The sequence below is a fragment of the Artibeus jamaicensis genome, unplaced genomic scaffold, assembly GCF_021234435.1.
Source record: "Artibeus jamaicensis isolate MK-2021 breed Jamaican fruit bat unplaced genomic scaffold, CSHL_Jam_final contig_332, whole genome shotgun sequence".
Classification (NCBI taxonomy): Eukaryota; Metazoa; Chordata; class Mammalia; order Chiroptera; family Phyllostomidae; genus Artibeus; species Artibeus jamaicensis.
The window spans coordinates 3,875,210-3,902,216 of NW_026521788.1; the positions used below are offsets into that span (position 1 = coordinate 3,875,210).

General features: G+C 37.6%; 1 protein-coding gene across 8 annotated transcripts in view; it reads right to left on the minus strand.

The window, feature by feature from the left end:
• Positions 1-3,936: 3,936 nt before the first annotated feature.
• Positions 3,937-27,007, minus strand: part of KIF20B (kinesin family member 20B) — a 67,733-nt gene continuing 44,662 nt past the window's right edge. For 4 of the 8 annotated variants that reach the window (XM_037156658.2, XM_037156653.2, XM_037156650.2 and 1 more), the window contains exons 26-35: positions 26,283-26,410; positions 24,412-24,567; positions 17,693-17,872; positions 16,601-16,711; positions 14,076-14,273; positions 13,243-13,308; positions 11,610-11,711; positions 10,841-10,991; positions 5,507-5,649; positions 3,937-4,157 (exon numbers count right to left, since the gene is read on the minus strand). In XM_037156658.2, the coding sequence (XP_037012553.2) occupies positions 4,080-4,157; positions 5,507-5,649; positions 10,841-10,991; positions 11,610-11,711; positions 13,243-13,308; positions 14,076-14,273; positions 16,601-16,711; positions 17,693-17,872; positions 24,412-24,567; positions 26,283-26,410 (1,313 nt within the window). In that variant the 3' untranslated portion in view covers positions 3,937-4,079. The remainder of the gene's footprint in view (positions 4,158-5,506; positions 5,650-10,840; positions 10,992-11,609; positions 11,712-13,242; positions 13,309-14,075; positions 14,274-16,600; positions 16,712-17,692; positions 17,873-24,411; positions 24,568-26,282; positions 26,411-27,007) is intronic. The other 4 variants (XM_037156659.2, XM_037156654.2, XM_037156657.2 and 1 more) reach the window with 3 other exon arrangements.

Below are 27,007 nucleotides of genomic sequence, written 5' to 3' on the forward strand. Positions count from 1 at the left end.
TAAACTGACCAAACTTTAATTATAGCCAAAAAGAAACAATTTCTGTTGCATGTACTAGTAATTAGATTAAGCTGTTAGCTCAACCCATAGATTCAGAAAGCCAAAATAAAAGTTCCCATTTATGGAAATTTAGCCTGTATGGCCATTAAACATCTAAGGAAAATATAAATTTCCGTGATGAGTTCCATGTTTGGGGAAACTAGAGAACTTCCCAAACTTTACTGTGTCTATGTTGAGACAGAACTCTGAGAAACAGTTCAGATAAGGGCTTTGAAGAATCTAATTAGCCAGTCTGGTCACTGTTTAGGATTTTGCCAAAGCAGATATATTGATAGATTCTATGCTTTACAAAATATATGAAAGGGAAGAAAAAAGTGCCCATTTTGAATAATATATATATCTGCAAATATAGCAGGTATAGCTGCAGTGATGGCTGAAAAGAGTTCAAACCAGCTAGAATGGTTTTATCTTGTTCCGAAGTAGCAATGGGAGGAAGATCAAGATTGGGGAAGCCAGGCAGCTGGGAGGTGAAGCACAATTTGACAGGCAGATTAGGGAAACTGGAACATCCTTGCACTATAATTTTGCCTCTACCTGTGGCTTTAATTTGCCTTGCCATGGTACTGCCCATGTCTTCTTTACTGAAGCATCTATGCAAGTCTTAACCAGATTTTTATGGGGTTGGTTGTGTTCTCATTAAAATTGTCTCATATATTCTTATGTATGTCTTTTGTCTAACTTATGCATTACAATATTTTCTCCCAGTAAGTACCTTGTATGTAATATGTTGTTCTCCAGATTTTCAAGATTTTGCTGATCATTCTGCTTTCCAATTTACTCTTTATTGTTGGCATTCAGTAGTTTGACTATCTTTGTAGATGTAGTTTTCTTCAGATTTCTTTTAGGATATACAGAGCTTCAACATTCTTCATGAAATTTGTAAGACGCTTGGCCATTATTTCTTAAAATACACTTTTTCACCTCTATTATCACTCTTTTATTCTTCTGGATCTCCAATCACATGTGTGCTAGTCCAAGTAATATTGTTACATAAGACCCTGAGGCTCTATTCTTCTTTCTTTAATCTCTCTTCTTCGGGTTGGATTTAAATTGATCCATTTTCAAGGTCACTAACACTTTCTTCTGCCATCTCTTATCTGCTGTTAAATCTACCCAGGGTTTTTTTTTTTTTTCACTTATTGTACTCTTCAATTGTAACAATTCCATTTGACTTTAGGCTTTATTTATTTTTAGAAAGAGGAGAAGGAAGGGAACAAGAGAGGAAGAAAAACATTGATGTGTGAGAGAAACACCAGCCGGTTGCCTCTTGCACGCCCCCAGCCAGGGACCTGGCCCAAAACCCAGACGTCGACCTTTCAGTTTGCAGGATGACACCCAACCCAGAGCCACGCCAGTCAGGGCAGCCATTTAATTTTCTTTATACCCTCCATTTCCTTGCTGCAATTCCCTACTCACTGAGATAACATTTCTTTTAAATTCTTGAACATGCCCTTAATAGTCACTTAAAAGTTTTTTTGCAATATACACAATTTGGGCCATGTCAATTTTTAATGACCACTTTTTTTTTCCCTATGGGACTTATTCTGCTGTTTCTTTCCATATGAAGTGACTTTTGACTCCGTATCTGCTGATGTTTGACTTTGTATCACACATTATAAAACACAGTTGTAGAGACTGTGTTGCATCTTCTTCTGAAGTGTTTTTATTCCAGTGGGTGTTTTGATTCCTACTTTCAACTTATGAATGCTTTGTATAAACCTGTGCAAAGCCCAAGATGTTTCTAAAGCCCTTTCATCTGGCAAACTGTCTCCCTTGCAGATCTTGTTGAGCAGTGACTTCAGTCTATTTCAGGTATGTGGACATGTGTTTAGTCTGAGAGCTGGAACAAAAAGGCAATACTCACACTGTTCGACCTTAACAGAGAACATGCATGGTGAGCAACTCAAACTTTTTGCCACGCTGTGCATGTCTTAGAATGACTACAAAAGTGCCTAGAGTACTGACTTGGGGATTACAAATAAATTTTAGCAAGTAAGAAAACTTGTAAAGATGGACTCTGAATAATGAGGGTCAACTATGTATATAATTTTTAGCATAAACCAGCTAGCATAATAAATATATTTCAGTGATTTAAAGAGATCATATAATTAACTATTTTGATGGATATTTTCCCTAAACATGGTATTATCTCCTAAACAAGACAACAGATATAATTTTTCTTACTGAATTAGGATCATCATTCAATAAAGTAAACAATGCTAAAATCCAATGAAGTCTTTAAGGTTTTAGAAATCATGTGTGCTCTTAGGTTAAAAATTTTAGCTCCATTTGGCAATAATCCTTGAGGTCTCTATGCTTTTTGCCTCTTTTTTTTTTGTTGTTAAGAGAAGCTCAGTTTACTTTAGCTATATAATCTAGAAAAAGTAAACTTTATAGGTCTGTTTTCTCATCTATTAAATTAACAGAGCACATTCCTAAGGTGCCTGCAAGTCCAAAATTCTGTCCAAATTTCTAGCTATCAATGTTTTTTGACCTCATTATCTCCTTTTTTGACTTTCTACTTCTGATCGTCTATTTCCTGGAAAAATAAAAAAGCCAAATCTATTACATTATAAAAGATAAGATATTCTAGTTAAAAGATTCAAGATTGTTTTTCAAAATTATGCACATACATGAGCTCCCCTGGTGTGTAGGGAATCTGTTCTAGGACTCCAGTTGATATTTGAAACCAGGAATAGCACCAAACCCAATATATACTGTGTTTTCCTCTCTGTTACACCAATGATAGAGGTTGATTTATAAATTAGGCACAGTAAGACAGACGGCAACAATGAAAAACCAGAGCAATTATAACAACGTGCTGTAATAAAAGTTATGTGACTGCGCTCACCTGGTTCAGGGGATGCCTTGCTGAAGTCTGTATCAGCTTAGTGCTTCCCTGCTGTCAGTCGGAGCACATTTTCTGTTTCTGTTTCCTTCCACACACGAATGTAATGCCTTTTCCATCTTAACTATGCACTTCCCACACACTGTGGGCAAAACTTCTGCAGTGTGAGGCGTGATGGCAACACTCGTGCCTTCTTTTTCCTCCTCCATAATTTCACTAATAGAAGGTTCATTCTTACTGTAGACCTTAGCAACCTCAGCATATGACTTTCTCCTTCCTTTATTAAGTTGAAATTTTCAACTTTTCACTTAAAGAAAAGCACTTTATAGCTTTCTTTGCTCATCCAAACTGCCAGCATCATTACTCTTGCACCTCGGGACCATCATTAAGTAAAAGGACTACTGAACACAAGCAGGGTGATACCACCAGGGTCAAACTGACAACCAAGACAGCTACCAAGTGACCAATGGGAGGGGAGAGGACACACTGTGACAATGCTGGACAAAGGGATGAGTCACATCCAGGTGGGGTGGGGTGCAGGGGAATGGGACAGCGTAGGATTTCATGATGCTACTCAGGATGGTGTGCAACTTTAAAACTTAACACTTATTGAATTGTTTATTTCTGAAACCTTCCACTGAATTATTTTTGGTCTTCAGGTGACCCTTGTAACTAAAACCCTCGTAACTAAAACCAAAGAGACCAAAACTGTGGATAAGAGGCGACTACTATACATACTTGGGCAATGTGAGGTCTATACACATTTCTTACCTGGATCTTAGCTATAATTCAAACAGATATACCAAATCAGTTGTACTTCCTAACAGATTAAAAACAATTCATAAGACACTGTTAAATATAAGTAAACCAAATAACCTATGGCATCTATGTCCAGAAAAACAAACGAAAAATAGTGTTTTTCCTAGGATGGTATCTCACTGGGATAAGAAGAAAATACATACGATTTAAAAAAAACCTGTTACCAAAAACCCTTAGAAAAGTAGGCAATTTATTGTTGATTTATCTTCTTTATTGAATTAAAAGTACACTATGTATAAAACAGCAATGTATATACAGAGGGATTACATGCCATAATATATACAACTATCTTTAAAATAGGGATGCAAGTTATGATGATTATGAATATAAAATTTACACTCTCCATAGTGAATTATTTGGCTATTTTAGTTCGAAGTCGTCGTTTGAGAATTTGATGATCACTTTCCTTCACCTTATGGTCCATCAAAATCTGAAATCAACAATTACACAATTTTTTAATAAATAAAAATAAAAACACATTTAGAATTAGTAAGATATGTTCATGTGCTTAGTAACTGAAATAAGTACATTATCTTATTTTGTCCTCTTAAACTACAGGAATATTATCTTTTGCCCAAAAAAAAGCTTCCTAAAGTAATAGATTTTATAAAAGATTCTTTCAACACTACATAATTATAGAATTAAATAATCTACATTCTGTATTAAATTCAGGACATATGTAGCCTGAAATACTTACTAAAATATTTAGAAACTTGTGACTAAAGTAATTTTTAAGAAATAATCTTTTGTAGCAACTATATAACTTTCAAAGTTGAAAGAGCATTATATTACAACTAAAAAAGGAATAATTTCTGCCAAAGGAGAAAATTATGTACTAATCAGACAGATGGCAAAAAGTGATGAAGAGAATAATACTCCTAACAGCATGTCCTAATTGACCCCAATTCTTTGCCACTTGCTTTTTAAGTGTCTATCTTATATCTGATAGCTACTGCTGCAAAAAATCTCTCCCCTGATTTTCTTGGCCATTTTCTGCTGAAAGCTTTCCCTTTAATTACTTTTCTATTTTCCCTGTCGTCCACTAGGCAAATGTAAGCATGACAAAAAATCAGAACTTTCCCTGTAACGGCACAGCCTGTTCTGAGGAGAATGAGTCATGGTGACAAACTGAGTCTTTCCCCAACAGAACCTGGAAGCCCTGGAGGAACGGTGGGAGGGAGTGACTGAATGTCAAGTCCGTGTCTGCACCAGGCACACTAGGCCCAGATGTGCACACCTCTGAGATAAAGAGAACGAGGGAACCGGATGTTGTGAGCAATTAAATTACTAAACAGTGATCATTTTATTGATGAAATTAAAATTCTTTTGATTAGTTTATAAATGTAAATGTATGGAATTTGTATGCATTAATGCCACATTTATATTTAATTACTGTAAATTTAACACATTTGATATCAGAAGTATAACATTTGCAGCATGTTTTAAGAGATCTGATCTAAAGAGTGAAAATTCAAACAATTATAAAATTCAAATTGTTATGAGTATCAGAACTTAAAATAACATGAACAGTCTTATGTTGTTTTTTAATTTTTTAAGATTTTATTTATTTATTTTTAGAGGGGAAGGGAAGGAGAGAGGAGAAATATCAGTGTATGGTTGCCTCTCATGTGTCCCGATAGGAACTGGCCTGCAACCCAGGCATGTGCCCTGACTGGGAATCGAACCGCGATGCTTTGATTCGCAGGCCCGCGCTCAATCCACTGAGCTACACCAGCCAGGGCCAGTCTTATGTTTAAGAAAACTGAAAAAGCAGCTCACCACCTGGCCGGATATATCAATAGGAGATGAAATTTCACTTGTGTATAACTTCCGTTTGGCCCGTTTTGGTTGAGATACATTTTCTTTACTTACTTCTACATTTGCGAGCTTTGAAGAGCTCACTGTTTCAATTATCTTCTTTGCTATAAAAAAAAATTTATTAGTTAAGTTCTGAAGTAATTTTCTACCTGGAAAGGTTTAAAATTCCTAATAAAGCAAAAAATATAGCAAATTAAAGAAAACCACTGTAGAAAAAATTCCTAATAAAGCAAAAAAATATAGCAAATTAAAGAAAACCACTGTAATTTGTAAATGGTGAAAGGACATGATCAGACAATTCACAAACAATTAAATTCCTAATAAACAGAGTAATGATTAAGAGCAAAAACAAGTAAAATATCATTTGACTATAAATTATAGTGCCACCAATAAAACTCCTCCATCCTTAATGACTTGAGAGAGGTTTATGCCACGGTAAACAAAGAAGCAGAACAGACCACGCAGCATTCAAAACAGGCAGTAGATCTAGTTCAGTGCCCACATGTAAAGATGCCATGTTCTTAGTAAGTAAAGGTAGTTTTTTAACTGTGAGCCCTTTACTTATAGTTAACACACACACAGTAAAAGACAGAAAGCAAGTTGCTAACAGTTTATTGCTTCTGGAAAATGGAATAGGAATTTTAATATTTCTTATTTTATACATGTTTTATTTTTTTAATAGGCATATATTGGTTTTAATCATGTATATTTCCATTTGGGAAAACTCCTGGATAAAAAAAACACATATACATATAATAAACTGTGTTTTTAAACAACAGGAAAAAAAAGTTGCTGGTTCCCACCAAGATGGAGGCGTAGGTAGAAATTCTTTGCTTCCTCGCACAACCAAAATGAGGATAACAACCAATCAAAAATCAATAAAGAATCAGAAGTGCCAGGAAATCAAATTGCATGGAACTCCAACAACCAAGGAATTAAAGAAACAGTCAACCAGACCAGTAGGAGCGAGATGGAACCTGTACACCAGAGAGAACCTGCAACAAGGCAGTGGACCATGTGGGCAGGACTGGCTGAATGGGAAACTGAGACTCACAGGTGACTGTGGACTACGGCGGGGGTTGTCACAGTGGGAGAAACTTCCAGTCTCACACAAGAGTTTGTTAGAAAGTGGGGTTAGAGCACAGCAAGCCAGTGGCATTGTTCCCTCTCGGGCCCCTCCCTCACAGGCAGCTCTGCAGTGCAGCAAAGAGGGCTGCCCTGCCCCAGTGAACACCTACGACCCCACCCCCTTACAACATAATGTGTGCGCTGAGACAAAGTAATAAGGCCCAAATGAAAGAACAGGGCAAAACTCCAGAAAGAGAGCTAAGCGATGAGGAGACAGCCAATCTATCTGATGGAGAACTTGAAGCCCTGGTAATCAAAATGCTCACAGAACTGACTGAGCTTGGTCTAAAAATGAAAGAACAAATGAAAGCTACCCAAAGTGAAATAAAGCAAAATATTCAGAGAACCAACAGTGACAGGAAGGAAACTGGGCTCAAATCAACAATTTGGAAGAAAAGGAAGAAATACACATCCAACTGGAACAGAATGAAGAAACAAGAATCCGAAAAAATGAAGAGAGGCTTAGGAACCTCTGGGACAACTTTAATGTTCCAACATCATCCAAATCATAGGGGTGCCAGAAGGAGAAGAACAAGAAATTAAAAACTTACTTGAAAACATAATGAAGGAGAATTTCCCCAACCTGGCAAAGGAAATAGACTACCAGGAAGTCCAAGAAGATCAGAGAGTCCCAAAGAAGTTGGACCCGAGAAAGAACACACCAAGGCACATCATATTTAGATTTCCCAAGATTAAAGATAAGGAGAGAATATTAAAAGCAGCAAGAGAAAAGGAGACAGTTACCTACAAAGGAGTTCCCATAAGACTATCAGCTGATTTCTCAAAAGAAACCTTACAGGTAAGAAGGGGATGGAAAGAAGTATTTGAAGTTGTGGAAGGCAAGGAACTACATCCAAGATCACTCTATCCAGCAAAGCTATTATTTAGAATGGATGGGCAGATAAAGTGCTTCCCAGATAAGGTCAAGTTAAAGAGTTCATCATCACCAAGCCCTTATTATATGAAATGTTAAAGGGACTTACCTAAGAAATCAAAAGAAGAAGATCAAAATCTATGAACAATAAAATGACAACAAACACACAACTATCAACAACTGAACCTAAAAACAACCAAAAACAAATACTAAGCAAACAAGTAGAACAGGAACAGAATCAGAGAAATGGATGTCACATGGAAGGTTTTCAGCAGGGAAGGGGAGGGGAAGAATGGGGGGAGGGAAGTACAGGGAATAAGAAGCGTAACTGGTAGGTATAAAACAGACAGGGAGAGGTTAAAAATGATATAGAAAAGAAAGAAGTCAAAGAATTACATGTACAACCCATGAACATGAACTAAAGGGAGGGAATACTGGAGGGTTGGGGGTGCCAGGCAGAGGATAAAAGGGAAAATTGGGAAAACTGTAATGGCATAATCAATAAAATATACTTAAAAAATAGAAAAAAACACTTAAGGAAATATGCTCAATTGAGGGTCTACTTGTCCAGAGCTCAGCTGAGTTGAGAGCTGACTTGCCAGATGTGAGAGCAGCCAATTAAGACAAGCCAAAATGAAAGTAACAGTAAAGGCTTTAAGCACTTACAGCAACAGAGTAAGCAGAAAGCTATACCTGAGAAATCACCAGCTCCCACTCACCCCTTTTCCCTGTTTCCCATAGCACACTGTGTGGTCTAGGTCAGGAGGATTAGCACAGAGGTGAGGGCCCTCTCACTGCCAGAGGAACAAAAGGCTTATACACTTGTTTCATGGGCCCTGAAGCTAGAAGTCAGAGGGAAGGGCTAGGAAAGGGAAAACAGGGTGGAAAAAAAGTGTCTTCAAGTCTGCCTCCCCTTACCTGTCATAAGGTCTTTGGCACACACCTGTGGAAGTTCTCTGCTCAAGGCACCCAGTTAAAAGGCTCCAAATGAAGGTGCCTTGGCTAGGAATCCAGGTATGTAGCAGAGCCTGGCTGGACCCTGGCCTGCATCCTTGACTGTAACTCCCTTCAGAGACGGCAGCGCCACTGGTGCAGGGAGTGCAGCTTTCCCCCAGGAAGCCTAACTGGTAAAACCTTTGCAATTGCTACACAACGATCAGCCACTGCAATGATCAGTCTTTAAAAATAAAAAATAAAAAATAAAAAACTACACACAGGATTTTGTCCTGGAGCCACTATACTAAGAGCTGAGAATGTGAACTAGACAGGTATTTTGCACTTGTGGCACTTTTATTCCAGTGAAAAAGAAAACAAGAAATTATAGCTTAAATAATTCAATGTGCACTTTGAAAAGACCATTGTTTCCCATGTATTGAATAGGTAGGAGATAGACAAGAAAATTGGAAGACCAGTAATACCAAATAATGAATCTCAATTTTCTTTTCTCCTTATATTTTCAACTGATTAAAAATAGCTATGCATTGTAGTTACAATCCAAAAGAGGGATGTCTTATATTCCTAGAAATAATTTTTAAAAAAATCCATGGCAGGTGTATGGGTAGATAAGCTATTAAGGAACTGAGTCAACCAGGCAAGGGAGTCAGTTACGGCATGCGTACCTCCCTCTCCTTGTAAACATATTTCTTTTTAATATCAAAGTGATTATCAATATACTTTAAATAAAATACATGAAAATTTTAAAAACCTAAAACAGTAAGTTCTGCGCCCCCAAATTTAGACATTTAACACTTTGCCATTTGTCCCTCCAGCTATTATCTATGCTTTAAAACAATGTATATATTTTTTGAAAAACATATACAAAAGGGCCTGTTAAGGCCTCAGTTTGCTGGGCACTGAGACAGGCCGCGGCAAACTCAGAGGAGCACAGGTCCTCTCTCCGTCTCTGCAACTCCATGAAGCGGCCTGCTCTGGGTACTAACAGAGCCAGTAGCTCAGGGCAGGTCAGTTTCAAAGTATTGCATCACATTCCTTTTGATGATGACATGTCCTTGTAACCTGGATTTTCAGAAGCTGAATTTCAGTGGTTGTTTGGCATTAAGTACTAAATGGATAAAACTAGTAGATTTTTCTTTGGGTGCAGGTGCACAGTGAAGAAAAAATTACTGAGTTATTAAGGAACCACGAAAGTTTGGGAATCTCTGTTTATGTTAAAATACTTTAACAAAACCTATCTGAATCAATTCAACTGTCCCTTGCCTTTATATCCCCACTCCTTCTTATTCTCCTTACCTCTACTCTCCAATTTATCCTACTGCTATCACTCGGGTAATCTCATGAAAACCTACTCCTCCATCTGCCTCCTCTCCCCAGCAATCTCTCCGCATTCTATACACCAGACACGTACTGCTGCCTGGAATAACCTGCACATTCCCTATACTTTCCTAGTATTCTACCTGTGTCAAAACTGTTCCCTCTTGTAGATGTATGAGTGTGTGCGTGTGTGTGTGTGTATACAGGAATGTTTCTGTTTATGTATACATGCAGATATAAAGTGTGCACCTGAGCACATATTAACACAACAGGTATTAATATAGCTAAGAAAAAAAGTGTTAAGTAAATTTAATAGGTTTTATAGATTTTTTGATTTATATGAATAGGTAATGTTTATCTATACATAGAAAAAACACTAGAATATATACTATTATACTAACAACAATGATTATCTCTAGCAGGTGTAATCCTGCCAACATTTCAATTACTAGGTTAAATCCCATCTCTTCTATGAAACCTTCCCATAGCCCCAAATAGAATACCAAATTTTTCGGACTGTAAGACACACTGGACCATAAGACACACCTAGGTTTTAGAGAAGGAAAATAGGAAAAAAATTTTGAAGCAAAAAATGTGGTAAAATATTTAATAACATAAATAACATGCCACCACCACACTACAGCAAGCCAGGCAAGCTACATCCGGACTATAAGATGCACCCCCATTCTCCTCTCAAACTGGGGGGGTACATCTTGTAGTCCAAAAAATGCGGTACTTCATTTCCCTCCAGTACTACCACAGCACTTTGCTTGTATCCCCGTAACTACATTACGCCACCGGCTCTGGATCAATTACTTAAATACAGGGCTTTCTACGACACAGTGAACACCTGGGCATATGGTCTTCTCATGTTTCTTCCCTAACACAGGACATACTACCTAACACAGGACAATGTAATGTATACTTGAAATACAATAACCCTTGTTGAATTTATAGCAACCAGATATTAGGAAACATCCTATACTGAACACTAAAGGACATTTAATTAATTTTCCACACACCTTTTGATTGAAGAATTGTAGGAGAACGTTGTAAGAAGTCTCCAAACTTCTGCAGTGTTCCTTCTTTTTTCTTAGTTGCCAAGTTTACATTAATTGCAGATGCCTGACTCCGTAAAGAATATGTTTTCTGAGATGACGATCGTGTAGAAACCTAATAAATAAACATTTTTGGTTATTGTTGATGAAGGTTTTTAGAAAGAAATAGTTAAGCCACAGTTGAATTAAAGAGGCCAGACACAGGTTATAATTCTCAAGCAGGGAACTCATGATTAAGAATCTGAGGAGGCCCTGGCCGGTGTGCTGCAGTCGGCTGGAGCGTCCTCCCGTGCACTAAGACATGGGTTTGGCTCCCAGTCAGGGCCCATAACCAGGCTGCAGGATGGGTAAGGGGGGCCGGCAGCTAGTATTCTCTCTCTCTCTCTCCCTCTCTCTGCCCACCCCACCTCCCCTCTCTCTATGATCCTCAGGTAAGGATTTAAAAAAATAAAAGAATATGAGGAAAAGGATAAAAGAGCCAGAGAATGGCAAAGTGAGTGTGACAGACAAACTGCTAAGTGAGAAGTGAACACATCAGGAAGTACATGTTACCAACCAAATGCTAAAGTTTACATTCTAATCTGAATTAGATGAACAGAAATGGGAGATAAGTAAGTTATAACTGGACATAACTGGGTAATTACTAACCAAAACTGACATCTTTATTTTCACCTTCTACTTTATAAATTTAAGTTATTAAAATGGTCAATTCTGAACAAATTAAAAGACAAACCTTTTGTTCTTTTTTGGTAGAAGAATTTCTATGCTCAGAAACAGGGGACTTCAAATTTGTTCTGGTTGCAATGTTCTTCTTATTTTCACATTTCACAAAGCCCTAGAAATAATATAGTTCAGCACTGGTTAATTTCTTGACAATTTTTTTCTTTCTATAGACTAAGGAAGGAAGCAAGGAAGGAAGGAAGGAAGGAAGGGAGGGGAAATGAGAGAGGGAGGGAGGGAGAGAGGGAGGGAGGGAGGGAGGGAGGGAGGGAGGGAGGGAGGGAGGGAGGGAGAGAGATAATGGTTCTCAACGGGGGTGGGTGTTGACTCCAGGGGACATTGGCATGACTGGAGACCTTTTTGGTTGTTGTTGCTAGGGGGAGTGGAGTTTTATCGGCAACTAGTGAGTAGAGGCCAGATGCTGCTAAACACCTCTGTGATGCACAAGACAGCCTTCTGAAAGAAAGAGGTATCTAGTACCAAACGTCAACGGTGTTGACGCTGAGAAACCCTGACTGAAAGTACAAATTTTCCCCCAACATTATGAAGATATTGTTGACATATAACAAATGTAAGTTTAAGATAATACAATGTGATAATTTAATAGATGTATACACTGCAAAATGATTGAAGGTATGGATTTTTCACAGACCATATAAAGCGAAATTATGAGCTAAATGAAGATTAGAAGGATTAACACCTTTTGTTTGAACCCCATCTATAAAATATAGCACAGCAATGTACCTGTCCCTTCCTCAACTCCCACAAAGCATCTGTGTCTAAGATCTCTAACTGAAATTTGGCAGCAATGAAAACAAAGTAAAATCGAAACAAACAAAAATCTTCAATATAAACATCGGTAAAATGTAAAAATTAAGAAACACACAGTCTTCCCTATGAACAGGCATGACATCTTAGGAAGAGCCTCTTGTGGTACTATTACCTGAACTGAACTGTACGAGTCCTAATTACACCAAAGATTATAAGCATAAAAGAAAAAAGGCAAGAAGAGAAGCAGAGAAAGGAAGAAAGGATCATGACTGAACCTCAGAATTCAAGTCATCAGGAAGAAGCCACGAAGGGTCATAAGAGAGAGACTTCCTTAAAGGGGAAGACAGGCGGCACCATGGGAAGCAGATACAGAAGAAAAGCTGCAACTCCAGCACACTTGCAGTGATCGATAAAGAGCTCTCTGTTGTCTTCCCTGGAACTGAATACAGCACTGCGCACATGACTTTCACGAGGACCTCAGTTTATTACAGCAGTGAACAGCTAGCAAAATCAATGAAAACTTCTAAGTTTTACATGATTTGCCTTCAACAACCTGTACAACTACTGTCAAATACACATGGAGAGTACAGGAGAGTATAAACCAACAGTAAAATGAATCACTGTATTTTAACACTCTGTGTACACAACAAATTTCCCTTTTCCCTAAAAAAAAAAAACAAATCAAGGAAAAGTCAACATAGATGATAAAAGTTAAAGTATTTAGTACTTTAATTGTATCTAAAATGTATTAAATATAAATTAAATATAGAATAAAAGTTAACTAAGGCTCTACAAAACAATCTCTAAAGGTGTTCTAGGTGTAGCAGGAAATGAATATTTACTTATGAATAATATTCATTTAGCAAATTTATTACCTGACACAGAGACTCAGGAGAATGATTAATACTATTTCTCTTCCACAGACTTGAAAATATAGTACTCTTTAAAGAAGTAGAAAAAAAATGTTGAAGATAAAGTTATTATGCTGGAGTTTATAGTTAGTTTTAAACTTATAACAATTTGCTTTTAAAGTAAACATTACCACGTATTACCTATCTACAACATGTAGAGCAAAAACTAAGCATTTTAAACATAGCTACACTTTTATTTCCAAAAGGAGAAAACTGAGAGTGGAAAGTTCATGTGACAGGGTAGAGGGCGGGACAACCTGACAGTTAAAAAGCTGCAATAAGAAGAGGTAAAGCGTTTTTAGCCCTCCACTAAATAGAGGTCCAAGTTTTAATACACCAGCTGTTAGAAAAAAAATTTCACTGCTAAGAGAACAGAGTTATGACAAAAAAAAAGAGACCTAAAATTTCAGATAAAGAACAAAGATTATATTGAAGCAAGATAGCCATTTCAGTTTCTCTTACCAACCATTTTCTCTTCCCTTGGAGGGAAGGTGACTGAGTTTGAACAGGACTCATGAACTGCACCAGTGGTCCAACAGAGCCCACCACTGTTTGACCTGTCACAACTGCACCAACACAGGGGATAAACTATGCATTTTACTATTCATAAGCTTTTTGTTTGAAGACTATTAAACTACAGTGATATTCTTGAAGAGGACAGAATAAGCCATAAGTTATGATTTTGGTCTCTAACAGCAGTGCTTCTGAATAGGAGGACAGTGTAGAGAGTTTAACTATATAATTGAACTTAATAATAATGTCTGCTTGTTAAACCGACTCATCAGTTAAGTATTTACCTCCTCCATTTCATCACTCTTCCTCTTCCGAGCTTTGGAAATCTTCACTGTGACTGGTAAGGTACAACCGGGGTGTTTCACTGCCATTTTGTTTGGCCGTAAAGGTGTAAATTGAATGTCTAACTCAGGTTTTGGAAACCGAGTACTTTGATTATTTTCCATGGACACTTCACAAGAGTCAAGGACTACACATTCATCCTACAACAGAATTTAAAAGACAAACATTGTTTGCAGAATATGAATTTATAAATCACAAAAAATTAACTCTCAAATACCTATCAAAGACAATGAACTAGGAAAGATAAGTGTGCTGAGGCCAAATTCCCCAAAGCAAGGACAGAGACTGAATTATCAACTACCCTCTCCAAGCTTACACATGGTACGTTAAAATTGAGGGAAACTTAGATAAATATTTCTCAAACTTGTATGATCCTAAAAGTTATCTAGAGAGTTCATTTAAAAGATTCTTGGATGCTACCACAAACCTTCTAAATCTAAACTCTACAAGGAAAGTGTCTAGAACTTTTAATAAGCACCCAGTTTATAGTAGATTAAAGTTTCCTGTTAATTCTTTGCTACTCTTTGCACTGAGAGATGGAGTCTCATTCTCCTTCCTTGAACCTGGGCTGGCCTTAATGACTTCCACACCCAACGGGATATGGTGGGAGTAATACCCTGTCTTCTTGAGGCTCAACCCTAAGAAGCCTTGTCACTTCTCCTCTGCCCCCTTGGAGCACTAACTTACAGAACATTCCCCTCCCCCAAAAGCCCCGCCTCAGAGTCTAGCCACTGTGCTGTGAGAAGCCCACGCTCCAGGGAGAGGCCACATACAGCTCCAGCTGACCTCCCCAAATCAGCCATGTGAATGAATCATTGTGGAATCTCAGCCCAGTTGAGCATACTGATTTCATAAAGGCAAGAAAAATATGCAGAATAGCCTAACAATACCATTCTCCAAAACCATCAAGTATATAACTGCTGGAGTTTTTAATAGGAAATTGGAATCAGGAGGTTTTAGGACAGAATATATAAATTTATAGAGAAAGAAATGTCCACACACGATTGCCCTTGTAATCGAAAATTAATCTCGTTTACAGATCAACTTCAATCTTTTCTACAAGCAATATAATTTGCAGTAGTCTCTAAGGTCAATGCTAATTATCTGAAACTCTACCAAAAGCTATCAGAAAAAGGCCAAGAGAAAAGGAATGGCTCACGTTATTTCCCTAGATTAAAATGCCCTTCTCTTCCTATTCTCTGCTTGGTAAAATTCCACTCACCCTCAGGCCCCTGGATGATGTTACCTTCGCTACCACCTTCACAATCACTCAGACAAAATCCATCGTACCCTCCTCAGTCAGTGTTTCTTCCTAGCATTCGGTTCACAACACTTAGCCCACAGGGTAGAATCCAACACGGCAGTCATTTATGTATCTGTCTTACTACTTTCCTCCTTGAGGATGACAATCACATCTTACTTATGTCTGTATTCTCAGTATCTAGCAAGGTACCTGACACTAAATGCTTCCAATAAATGTGTTACAAATATTTAAGTAATTTTATTTTCAAAACTTTAAATGACATAGAATTTTTATGTTTCATATGTAACCTGAGAATCTATTATCCAAAGTGATTCACAGACTCCTAAACTCACTATAAACTATGGAAATTCATTGTGAGTTATTAAGATTTGGTGACAAAGTTATTAAATGGGAATGATTTCAAAAAAACACCCTATTTAATAGAATGCTAATTAAAGAGATCTCTTATGAGGCCAAATAATCATGCATACTTTATCTTTTCCTATTTCTGACCAAGAAGTTTGTTTATAGTAACAGATCTGTTGTTTGAGATCACAATCATTTTGAGCTCTGGCTGGTGTGGCTCAGTGGATTGAGTGCCAGCCTGTATACCAAATGGTCGCCAGTTCAATTCCCAGTCAGGGCACATGCCTGGGTTGTGGGCCAGGTCTCCAGGTGGGGGTGTGAGAGGAGACACGGATGGATATTTCTCTCACACATTGATTTTCCCCTCCCTTCACCTCTCTCTAAAAATAAAATAAATAAAATCTAAAAAAAAAAGTTATTGCCCTGGCTGGTGTAGCTCAGTGGATTGAGCGTGGGCCTACAAACCAAAGGATCACTGTTCAATTCCCAGTCAGGGCACATGCCTGGGTTGCAGGCCAGTTCCTGGCAGGGGACGCACGAGAGGCAACCACACATTATTGATATTTCTCTCCCTCTCTCCTTCCCTTCCCCTCTAAAGATAAATAAATAAAATCTTTTTTAAAAAAGTTATTAAAAAAGAAGAGATCAGTATCATTTTGAGAGATTAGTATTTGAAGACGTAATCTCCCAGAAGAACTTCACTTCTCCTCAGAAGCCTTTAGCTTTCTTTCTCACAGCTAAGAGCGTATGTAACTATTATGCAGCAAAGTCCCTCCAACAACTGGTTATATTGTATTTGCATGTGTTGCTTGGTCACTGGTAAAGGGGTAAAAAGGGAGACCGTTCCCAAACACCCACCTCTACTTCACTGCTGGAAATTTCAAAACTTGTTGATTGAGGTTCAGTTTTAACTCCGCCGAGATCTACTGAACTCACAGGTCCAGGCTTGATATCCACGGTTTCTTTTTCCTAAAGTAAATATTAGAGCAACAAGCCATTGTCATCAAAAATAAATTAAAACACTTCACCTAAGAATATAAATTGGAGATGTAGGTGGATTAAACAGGGAGGGGAAGTAACCCAAGACTTCTTCAATGCCCAAGCAACGCTGCCTCCTCCTCCCTTTCATTCTCAGCGACTCAGGAAAGGCTGGGCAATTTTCCAGCCTCTTTTGTGTCTGACACAGGGAACTGGAAGGGTTTCTCGCAACTTCCAAGGTGTTTTACATATTATTATTATTACTTTATATTATTTTACTTTCATTGTAACTGAGTTAAATTTGTTGAGAATCATTATTCCAGATGAGGAAATAGACAATTACAGTCAAGGTCTGTACTAAGTTGGGAATGTGAACTTTGATGACACCATTTGGAAAATGCAGAGTCTGGGAAATGCAGCTGCAGCCCCACAGTCGAGGCTACAGTGCCGGTGAAACCTTTTCTTGCTGCACACTGTTCGCCCCACCTTCACAGTCACAGGTTATACTCTACTCCCAAACCCTACTTAAGAATCTGTAAAGAAGTATGAGACTACATGTCTAAACTTGATAAATTCCAACGTGGACCTTCTCATCACTGCCATCAAAATCAGAAGCTAAATACACCTCTGTGTCACCTACCCATAACTACCAAATAAAAAAGATTCTATTAAATTATAATGGGGAGATTATAACATGCACTGACTTGCACTGAAGTAAAAATTATGATAACTGATTTCACAAATGCTGTCCATTAATTTTCACAACTCTACTAGGAAGACAACATATCTCTGAATCAATCATAATGATAAACTCTAAAAACTCAAAATTCACAAAAAATACCCAAATAATTTTTCTAACTGATTCCCCTCTGACCTACTGAAACTTATTTCTTTAACCTTTAAGGAGTTAACCAAACACTTTTGAAAAATTTGTTTTAAAAAAAGGCATAAAAATAACAAGATTCTACTGACTGTTTTTGAAGCCTCTGGTGTCACCCTTTTTTTCAACTGTTCAATTTCATTGTCTTTCTGTAAGTTACTGGACATCAGTGCTTTCAGCTGTATTTCTAAAGCTGCAACCAGCTGATCCCGTTCTTCTCGCCACTTCTGAAGGTTACTATCCTTCTCTGCCAGCTGTGCTGTAAGTGTTTCCTAACCAGGAAAGAGAGAAAATGGTAGAGCATATCTTGAAACATCATGCATATAAAGTTTTTTTGAAAACAATAATTTTTATTTACTTATCTTTAGAGGGGAAGGGAAGGAGAGAGGGAGAGAAACATCAATGTATGGTTGCCTCTCATGAGTCCCCTGCTGGGAACTGGCCTGCAACCCAGGCGTGTGCCCTGACTGGGAATCAAACTGCAATCCTTTGGTTCACAGGCCCACGCTTAATCCACCAAGCCACACCAGCCAGGGCTGAAATTTTATTATAAGTAGCACAATAAGTATAACTGTGAACAAGATGTATAACAAATAGCCTAGATAAAATATGTATTGTACAAAAAACCACAAAAAATAAAAAAAAAATATTTCTTGTACTCTTAAAACAAAATGCATAATGTGTTTACATATAGTTAACGTCCACGTGCTGTCATTCATGCCCACTGGGGGTGTCCAACCTGAGGCCCCCAGGCCACCCAGGGTGGCTGCGAATGCAGCCCAACACAAAATCGTAAACTAACTTAAAATATTGAGATTTTTTTGTAATTTCATGTCTCAGTGTATTTAATATGTGGCCTAAGACAATTCTCCTCCTGGTGTGATGCAGCGAAACCAAACCCTTGGACACCCCTGGCCCATCTCATTTCAGAAAACATACTGGTCGCCTCTTTCAATAAACAATTATAGCTCTTAAATAAATCAGTATTGAGAAATAAAAAGGTAAAATTACAGTAAAACAAATGACAAAACTAATAGCAACAAACAATAGAGAAATGAAAATAAAGCAAACATGTACAGACTTAAACATGAACTGTAAAACACTGCTGAAAGAAATTACAGAACACTGAAATAAATGGAGAGATAATCTGTTAAAAGATCAAAAGGCTCAATATTGTTAAGATTTCGATTCTCTCCAAATAGGTCTATAAGAGTTGTTAAACAAAAATGTTTCATTTCCACAGCTTTAAGTCTAATTTAAAGAGGGTTTACTAGGCCATTGCTAGTGTAACAGTATAAAAACTTCATTTCTTCAACATGACATTTTCTCCTTCCTTTCCTTTTGATTCAAACTGGCCTCTGTATGAGGCCAGTTTGACTCACCTGTCTCCTCCCCTGCATGTCCACCCCCTGAATCATTAAGCACTTAGGACAATGACTTCTCATTAGCACCAAATAATCTTAGGAACAAAGTCTAACGACCACAAAGACAGGGTTTTAATAAAACTAAAGATAACACCTAGGCCTCCGTTGTGTGTTTCAGCCCAGGACCAGAAAGGCAGGGAAAATGGACTAAGCACATGCTGACATCAGACTCAGGTGCACCCACCAACTTCCCCCGCCCTAGCGCCGACCAACCAGTACAGACCCACTACTCTCACTCCCACAGTCACCATGATTAATGATTTCCCCTCTATAAGACCCATACCCTAAAAGCCATTGGGGAACCAGGTCTTTGAGCACTAACTCACCTGTAACTCCACAGGTAATCCACCTCCTAAAAATAAATACTTTCTTTGCTACAAGCTCCCGTCTTATGTTTGGCTTTGATGCATGCAGGCAAATGTGAACCTGGTCGTGGGGCATGAAGTCTGAACCACCAGCAGCAAAGCCAGGTGAGAAGACATGTCCGCAGTCCAGGTGGAAGACATGTCCGCAGTCCTGGAGCTGCTGAGCTCTTTGTACATTTTGGGGGGGGGGGGTGTGTGTGTGTGTGTGTGTGTGTGTGTGTGTGTGTCAGAGAGACAGAGAGAGAAAGAGAGCACACAAGCACGGCAGGGGTGGCAGTGGGAGAAGCTAAACTAGGGCCAGCTCTGGGATAAGCACAGAATCAAGCAAAGAAGAAATGTGTATGGTTGGCTGTAGGCAGTAGATTGAAAAGTTCATGTATAAACAAGAAGCAGAGACCCCCCAGGGTTCAATGGTGCCTGGCTATGATCTCTTGGATAATCTTGTAAATAGCCACCTGAACATGAATCCTAAATTCCTACGGATATACAGGAATGTGAGCAGTCTTTTGTCAGAGCTGGCCCACAGTTATTAGCACACTAACTTCTTTTTCTCTCTCTGGAATCTGTAATTATCATGTAGAATGTGTCAGAAATTTTTTTCTTGTCAGAGTCAAGGAAATTTCATCAAAATCAGAGCAGGTGTGTGTGTGTGTATATCTGTATGTATGTGAAGACATGAAAAAGCTGACTCTAAAAGTTATATGGAAATGCAAAAGATCTAGAATAGTCCAAATTATTTCAAAAATTAACAAATTGGAGCAGTCACACGATATCATTTAAAGCTTATTATAATAATCAAAACCGTGTAATATGGGCATAAGGATGGAGATCAGTGGAACAGAGGAGGGGGTCCACCAGTTACAATCAGGAGGCACTCTACAATTGCACCAAATAAATTCAATGGAGGAAAGTGAAAGGACAGAGCCAGTGCCACTTGCTATTGTGGTGCCATTTGCCTGGCAGGCCCATGACCTTGTTAACAGTGACTGCCACTTTCCTCTTCTGAGTCTGTGTCCCCAGGACTGGAAATTACTGGAAAGCAAGAACAGAACTAACAGCTCTCTGCAGCCAGAGGCAGAAGACAACACTGGAACAAACTGCAGGCTCCAGTTACAAGGCCCCCAACAGCCCAGGGGCCACACAACGGCACCCCCTCCGCCCTTTTTAATCCAACTGTAACTCAATAAAAGCTCAAGCCGCGCCCCTCAGTGCTGGTGTCTCTCTCCACACCATGCCCCTCTCCTTCCGTGGAGAGTGAACAGAATCTTTCCTCCCTACCCTTTCTTCTCTTTGTGAATTCTTTCACAACCAGGACAATCTTTTCAACAAGGGGTTCTGGAACAACTAAATAGCCAAATAAAAAAGAAAAACATAAAACCCGACCTCTCAAGTTAACTCTTGGACAACTGATTTATATGACAAGAGTTGCAGAATAGTGGAAAGGCATTTTTTTTTCTGTAAATACTACCAGGATAATTTGTTAACCCGAAGTTTAAAAAAATAGCCTTGACCCCATTCAGGGAGGAAAAATTATCCTCTGCCATTTAAGTTCTTCTGGTTTAACGAATAATCAAATGAACCTAAGACAGAAAAGCAAATTGAAATTTAATAACCTGAATGCCTCCTGCATACATGGGAAAGAAGCCACGAACAGTAACTTGCCAAAACACTGGAGTGGTGGAAGCCACCCCCTCTGTGCCTCCCACGGCCTCCCTCACCTGGAGACGTGGAGAACAGTTAAGGGGGCACCAGAAAAGCACAGGGACCAAGGGTAAGATTGTTATGCAGATTTCAGTCCCGCCTTTTCTACTCACAGAGACAGCAGTCCAAGTACAATGAAGGGAATTTACCTACAAACGGAAATTTCCCTTATAAATATGTGTCCTTTTATAAAGGGTGACTTTCTACCTGGCTTTCAGAGCTGATGTTTCTTAAAATTAACCAGCAGCCTAAAATGACCAATACCCCAAAGAGGCAAACTCTGCTCCCTTTCACTCCTATTTCACTCCCACACAAAAACCAAGTCTAGGATGTAAATATGAAAAGTAAAACCCTAAACAGAGCATAAGAGAACATCTCCATGTTCTAGAGCAGGAGAGCTCCAACCCGCAGCCCGTGGGCCATATGTGGTCTCAGATGGCTATGAATGTGGCCCAACACAAAACTGTAAATTTACTTACAATATTATGATTTTTTTTGTTTTTTTTTCATTAGGTTGTGTTTTTAATGCGTGGCCCAAAACACCTCTTCTTCTTCCAGTGTGGCCCAGAGACACCCAAAGACTGGACACCCATGTTCTAGAGGTTTGCTAAAGAAAAGACTGGGAAAATGAACTTATTCTTCACAGAAAAGTAGTAAAAGTAAAAAACTAGAGACTGAAAGAAGGTACTCACAAAACTTTAGAGACAAAGGACTCCTATCCAGTATGTATAAGCAACTCCTACACATCAACAAAAAAAAGCTAAACAGTCCAGGAAAAAACGAACAAGGGGGCACATTTAAACAGACCCAATGAACAAATGAAACCATCTTCAACCTCATTAGTAATCAGGATAAAGCACAGTAAAGCCATAAAAAATGACTGACAACACCATGTGTTGGCAGAAATATATAGCAACTATAATACTAGCTGGCGTACAAATGGGTACAACTACTTTTGAGACAGGTTAATAAGTAGCCAGGAAAATCTCTTGGCAATTGAAATGGGGAAACTGAAACATAGCTAAATAAGGCTGAGCAATTTACAGCCAAGTAATAAATCCTAAAATCTTATCTTCCATAACCAAGGACATAAGAGCAAATGGTTGCTCTCTGATCACACAGAGGTGGCACATGAAATGAAATATACTGCCATCTCGGAGCTGTGGTGATGACAGGGTTAGTTTCACGTGATCTGGCAGACGACAAAAAAGACTCTGAGGAAATGTGACAACTAAATGTGCAGAATCCTGGATCAGATCCCAGGGCCAGAAAACAAACATCGGTGGGAAAACAGAAGAGATTCTAACGAGGTCCGTTAACTGAGCTAACCCTACAATAACAACATTCATTGTTGGTTTGATCACTGCACTGTGTTATGTCAGATACAACATCGGAAGGTGTGTGATGGGTCTACAGCAATTCTCTGTACTAGTTTTGTAACTCTTCAGTAAATAAAATGATTTCAAAATAAAAAGTGAAATGCTTTTAAAAATAAGTTGGAAATCATTCGTAACTTACTGAAAATTACCATTCCTATCTTCACTGAAAAGTTTAGCTGCTATCAGTAAAACTGTCATAAACAAAGGAAATACCAACCGATGACAGTGTGATACTCCCAAGTCACTATTATGTAAATAGAAAAACCATTTTTCATTTAAAGATAATGTTACTATGTTGCTCAATACCTCCCATAAGAACAATGGTGCCTTTTTAACTGGTTTTGTCTGATTGGCAACATTGGGTTTCAAACAGACTAAGTCTCAGTTAAAACAGGAGGAAAAAAACAAGCTAAGATAGGACTGGTAGGACATAAAGCTAGGTAAAACTGAAGGTTATTTCTACTTATACTCTTCTAGAAACTATTTAGTTGACTTTTTAAAAATTCATGATAAAATTGGCATGAGATAAAATATACAAACCATGTTATTAGAACGTATAGTTAAAAATATAAGAAAAGTTTCACAATACAGTAGGGATAAGCCTGTAGCAGTCAAAAGGAGGAAATCTAAGTTCTGTATCTAGATAGAAATGTAATTAGGTATTTTCCCAATTTGCTAAATTAACTAAAAAAAAATTAAAATAAGAATATAAATGAACTTCAAGGTAAACTGGGTTAGAAGAGTCATCTTACTGTCAGTGAAAGAACATCCAAAACCTATTAAAAAGTTCTGTAAGAGTTTATCTGAGTCAAATTTTTCAGGGCATGCCCAGAAGCAAGATCTCAACAGACTGAGAAAATGCTCAGAATGGCAGCTTTGCAGTTCCTTTTATGCATTGGACTCAAAGGAAAAAAGAAAAGATAAACTAAATCCACTATGGTAGATTAAGGGGGCAGAAGAAAGCAAAGCAGGGAAATCTCTAGCATTAAATAAAAAGAAGGGGAATGGGAGGTAGAAGACTGTATATAGGGGGATAGATGGCAATGGAAAAAGGCTTGTCTCAGGGTGGTAAACACTCAATACAATGTAAAAATGGTGTATTATAGAACTGTATACCTGAAACCTATATAATGTTATTAACTGATGTCACCCCAATAAATTCCATTTAAAAAATAAAATAAATAAAAATAAAAAGCAAAATGGAGAAATTCTTCCTGTTACATTGGTGGATAGAGCAGTGTTAACAATGAACATATATAGCACACAGAAACAGTTTGCAGGGAGTAAGATAATAATGAGGGGTTCTGCAGCCCCCTGCTCTGATGGTCTTAAGTGCAGGCTCCAGTGCCTGCAGCTGTGCCCTCAAGGGATCTAGAAAAGAAAATTACGCCGGCCCTGGCCAGGTAGCTCAATTTGTTAGAGCATCATCCAGATACGCCAAGGTTTTTTAGGTTTAATCCCTGGTCAGGGCACATACAAGAATCAACCAATGAATGGATAAATGAGTGCAAAAACAAATCAATGTCTTTCTCTCTTCTCTCTCTGAAAATCAATCAATAAATAAAATTTAAAAAAATTACTCTGACATTTCAAAGGTATGTTATCCTAGATGCATAAGAACAATGGACAGAACTCAAAGACTGACCTCTGCCAAGGGGCCTGGGACGTAATTACCCACCGAGGCCTGTTAGAAATTTGTGATCAGAGCATCCTGTGTACGTAGTCACTAAGATTGTCAGGCCTGCCATGTGTCCCCAATGCCCCAGATTGTCAGGTTTATTATACAGCCCTTTTTCATTCACAATACAAACAGAAAAGCTGTTTTAAAAAAGAAAATAAACAGTTAACCATGTAGAGACTGATAAGAATCCCAGAGATAAATTTAACAAACCAAAGAGCAGGTGAAATAATACATCAAAGAGAAAGTATAACTGCTACCAACCACTTCGTTTTGCTGCTTTAAACAATGCTCTCTGTCTTCAGCATATTTTTTCATCTCTTTGTTTCGTAGATTCTCTGCTTCTTTTGCTTGAGTGATTAGCATCATTTTTTCATCTAACCATTTCTTTCTATCAGATTTGTATTTCTGCTCAGATTCCTATATACATAAACAGTACAAATAACTATCACATGCTTAAGTAGTCAAAAAATCTATTTTATACTCTTTTCATAAAACCTATCACTTTTTTACCTTTGTAAAAACTTAAAAGTGGTTTTCTTTCAACAATGACAATACCAGAGTTTATTTCAGATTATAAAATGAACATTGGTGGTCTGCTTTCCTAAACAGTATTTCCTTTATAAACTTTATTTCGCTATGAAGTCCACTATTTAAGGACTTGATTTAATCAGTGAGCAAAAGAAGAAACAAGCAATCTGAATTCCTGAAAGTGTTACAAAGACCAAAGCCTTCCTAAATGTCAGGAAAACAAAACAAAGCCTTAGTTTATACGGTCATATCTAATTATATGGTTCCAAAAATAAAATATTCCTCGGTATATAGGATGCCAAATAAAAACAACTTATGGAATAGGACAAATATTTACTAGTTTAAGGACCATTGAAAACAGCTGGACAGAGATTACAGTTGACCAGTAACTTCCACAGTGGCTTCCAAAGATCCTTTGGGTTCAAAAGCATCTAATTTATACATTCAAAATCCAAGTGAGCAAAAACAATATCCCACTTTAAAATACATGTCCCACTGTTTTAAAAACTTTTAAAAACACTGTACTACGTGAACTATGGCAGTCCATTCCATGATTACAAACGTTATAATCTAACATACGTTATTACATCATTTGAGAACAATGAAAACACACCACTGCTCCTTAATGTAAATATTCTCAATATAGTTAATAATTGTTTTTCATAATTAATGAAGTATTTACTTGGGGTTTTCACAATGGAAAGGATAAAGTCTAGACTACATGATTAACAATTACAAAATAAAGTAACAAAAAGACTCATGGGCATAGACAATAGTGTGGTAATTGCTGGGGCGAGGAGGATCTAAGGGAACAAAATAGTAATAAAAAATACAATAAAGATTAAGTCAAAAAAATTAATACGTAAAAAAAAAACTAACGATGTTTTTGTATTTGTTCAGTACCCAATTAGATAATATAACCTGAATTTAAGAATACTGAGATGCAACTAACTTTTCAAAATCATTATTACACTTTCTTGCATCTCAAATCCAGTTATGAATGTAACTCTTAATATACAAAATTTTAAGTGGTATTTGGGTAAATCCCATTGAAAACATATTTCCCCCACATGTTGTCTTCTATACATAGCACATTAGAGTTGAGCATAAAATAAATAAATAGACAAACACCAAGTCAAATATCTTCTATATAGTATGGTTGTGAATATATCCCGGTTTCCAGATATACAACTCTGTTCTTTTCCATCTTAATTATTACATATTGAAAAAATTTACAATAATCAAAATGATTTTCCTATAGTCATTTTCTCCACAGCAGGTTTTGATGAATAAAAAGTTTAAGAGCTAATAAAATAGGTAAGACATAGTAATTTAAGTATTAAATTATAGAATATAAAACTGAAGACTCAAATCACTGTATTTTCATTGGCAATTAGTTTGTATCTTGGGAATTTCCTCCCTGTCATTTCAATATATACTGAAAAAATATATTGAAAGATTCAAAGAGGAAAAAAATATCAATATTAATATACTTCCTAGGAATTATTTTACCCATATCTAAATTAATGATCAAATGCTGCATGCTTCTCTCATAGGGAATATGATGAACATATGTACATATACATAAATAAATAAAATCACACCTGTAACTCATCTTGAAGTTTCCTGAGCTTTTTATTGAGCACATCTGTGTAATCCTCAAGTTCCTTATTTGCCCTCTGATTACTTTTTGTTTCCAGATCTTTGAACTTTTCCTTCAATTTTTCCAAATCTGTTTGAAAAAATTAGGTTTGAAAGCACACACAAAAGTTATATCATTTACAGATATACATGGCATGCAATACAGACAAGACTCAGAAGAGCCCAGAAAAAGAAAGATCAAGAAAGAACTAGAGCCCTGACCAGCGTGGTTCAGTTGGTTGGGCATCATCCTGCAAAGCTAAAGGTCAACGGTTCGATTCCCAGTCAGAGCACAGGCCTGGGTTGCAGGCTCAGACCCTGGTCGGGGTGTGTACAAGGGACAACTGATCTCGGTTTCTCTCTCACATCGATATTTCTCTCCCTTTCTCCCTTCCTTCCCCTCTCTCTAAAAATAAATGATTCTTTTTAAATAGACACAACTAGAACCATACTAAGAGTTGCACTTTCAAGAGTTTTTACCCAAATTTTAGAGAAGAGGAACTAGAAGGACCAATGAATAATGTTCAAAGTATACAATGCTGTTCTGAAGGATGGAATCAGAGTACTTATACAAAATAATACTAAGCTACATAGAGGTAAAATTTGGCTGAAAGTTTATTCTTATCATCTGAAGAACAATGCAAGTTATTACCAGTTCTTATGAACATGTCCTTACTCCTTCTTTATA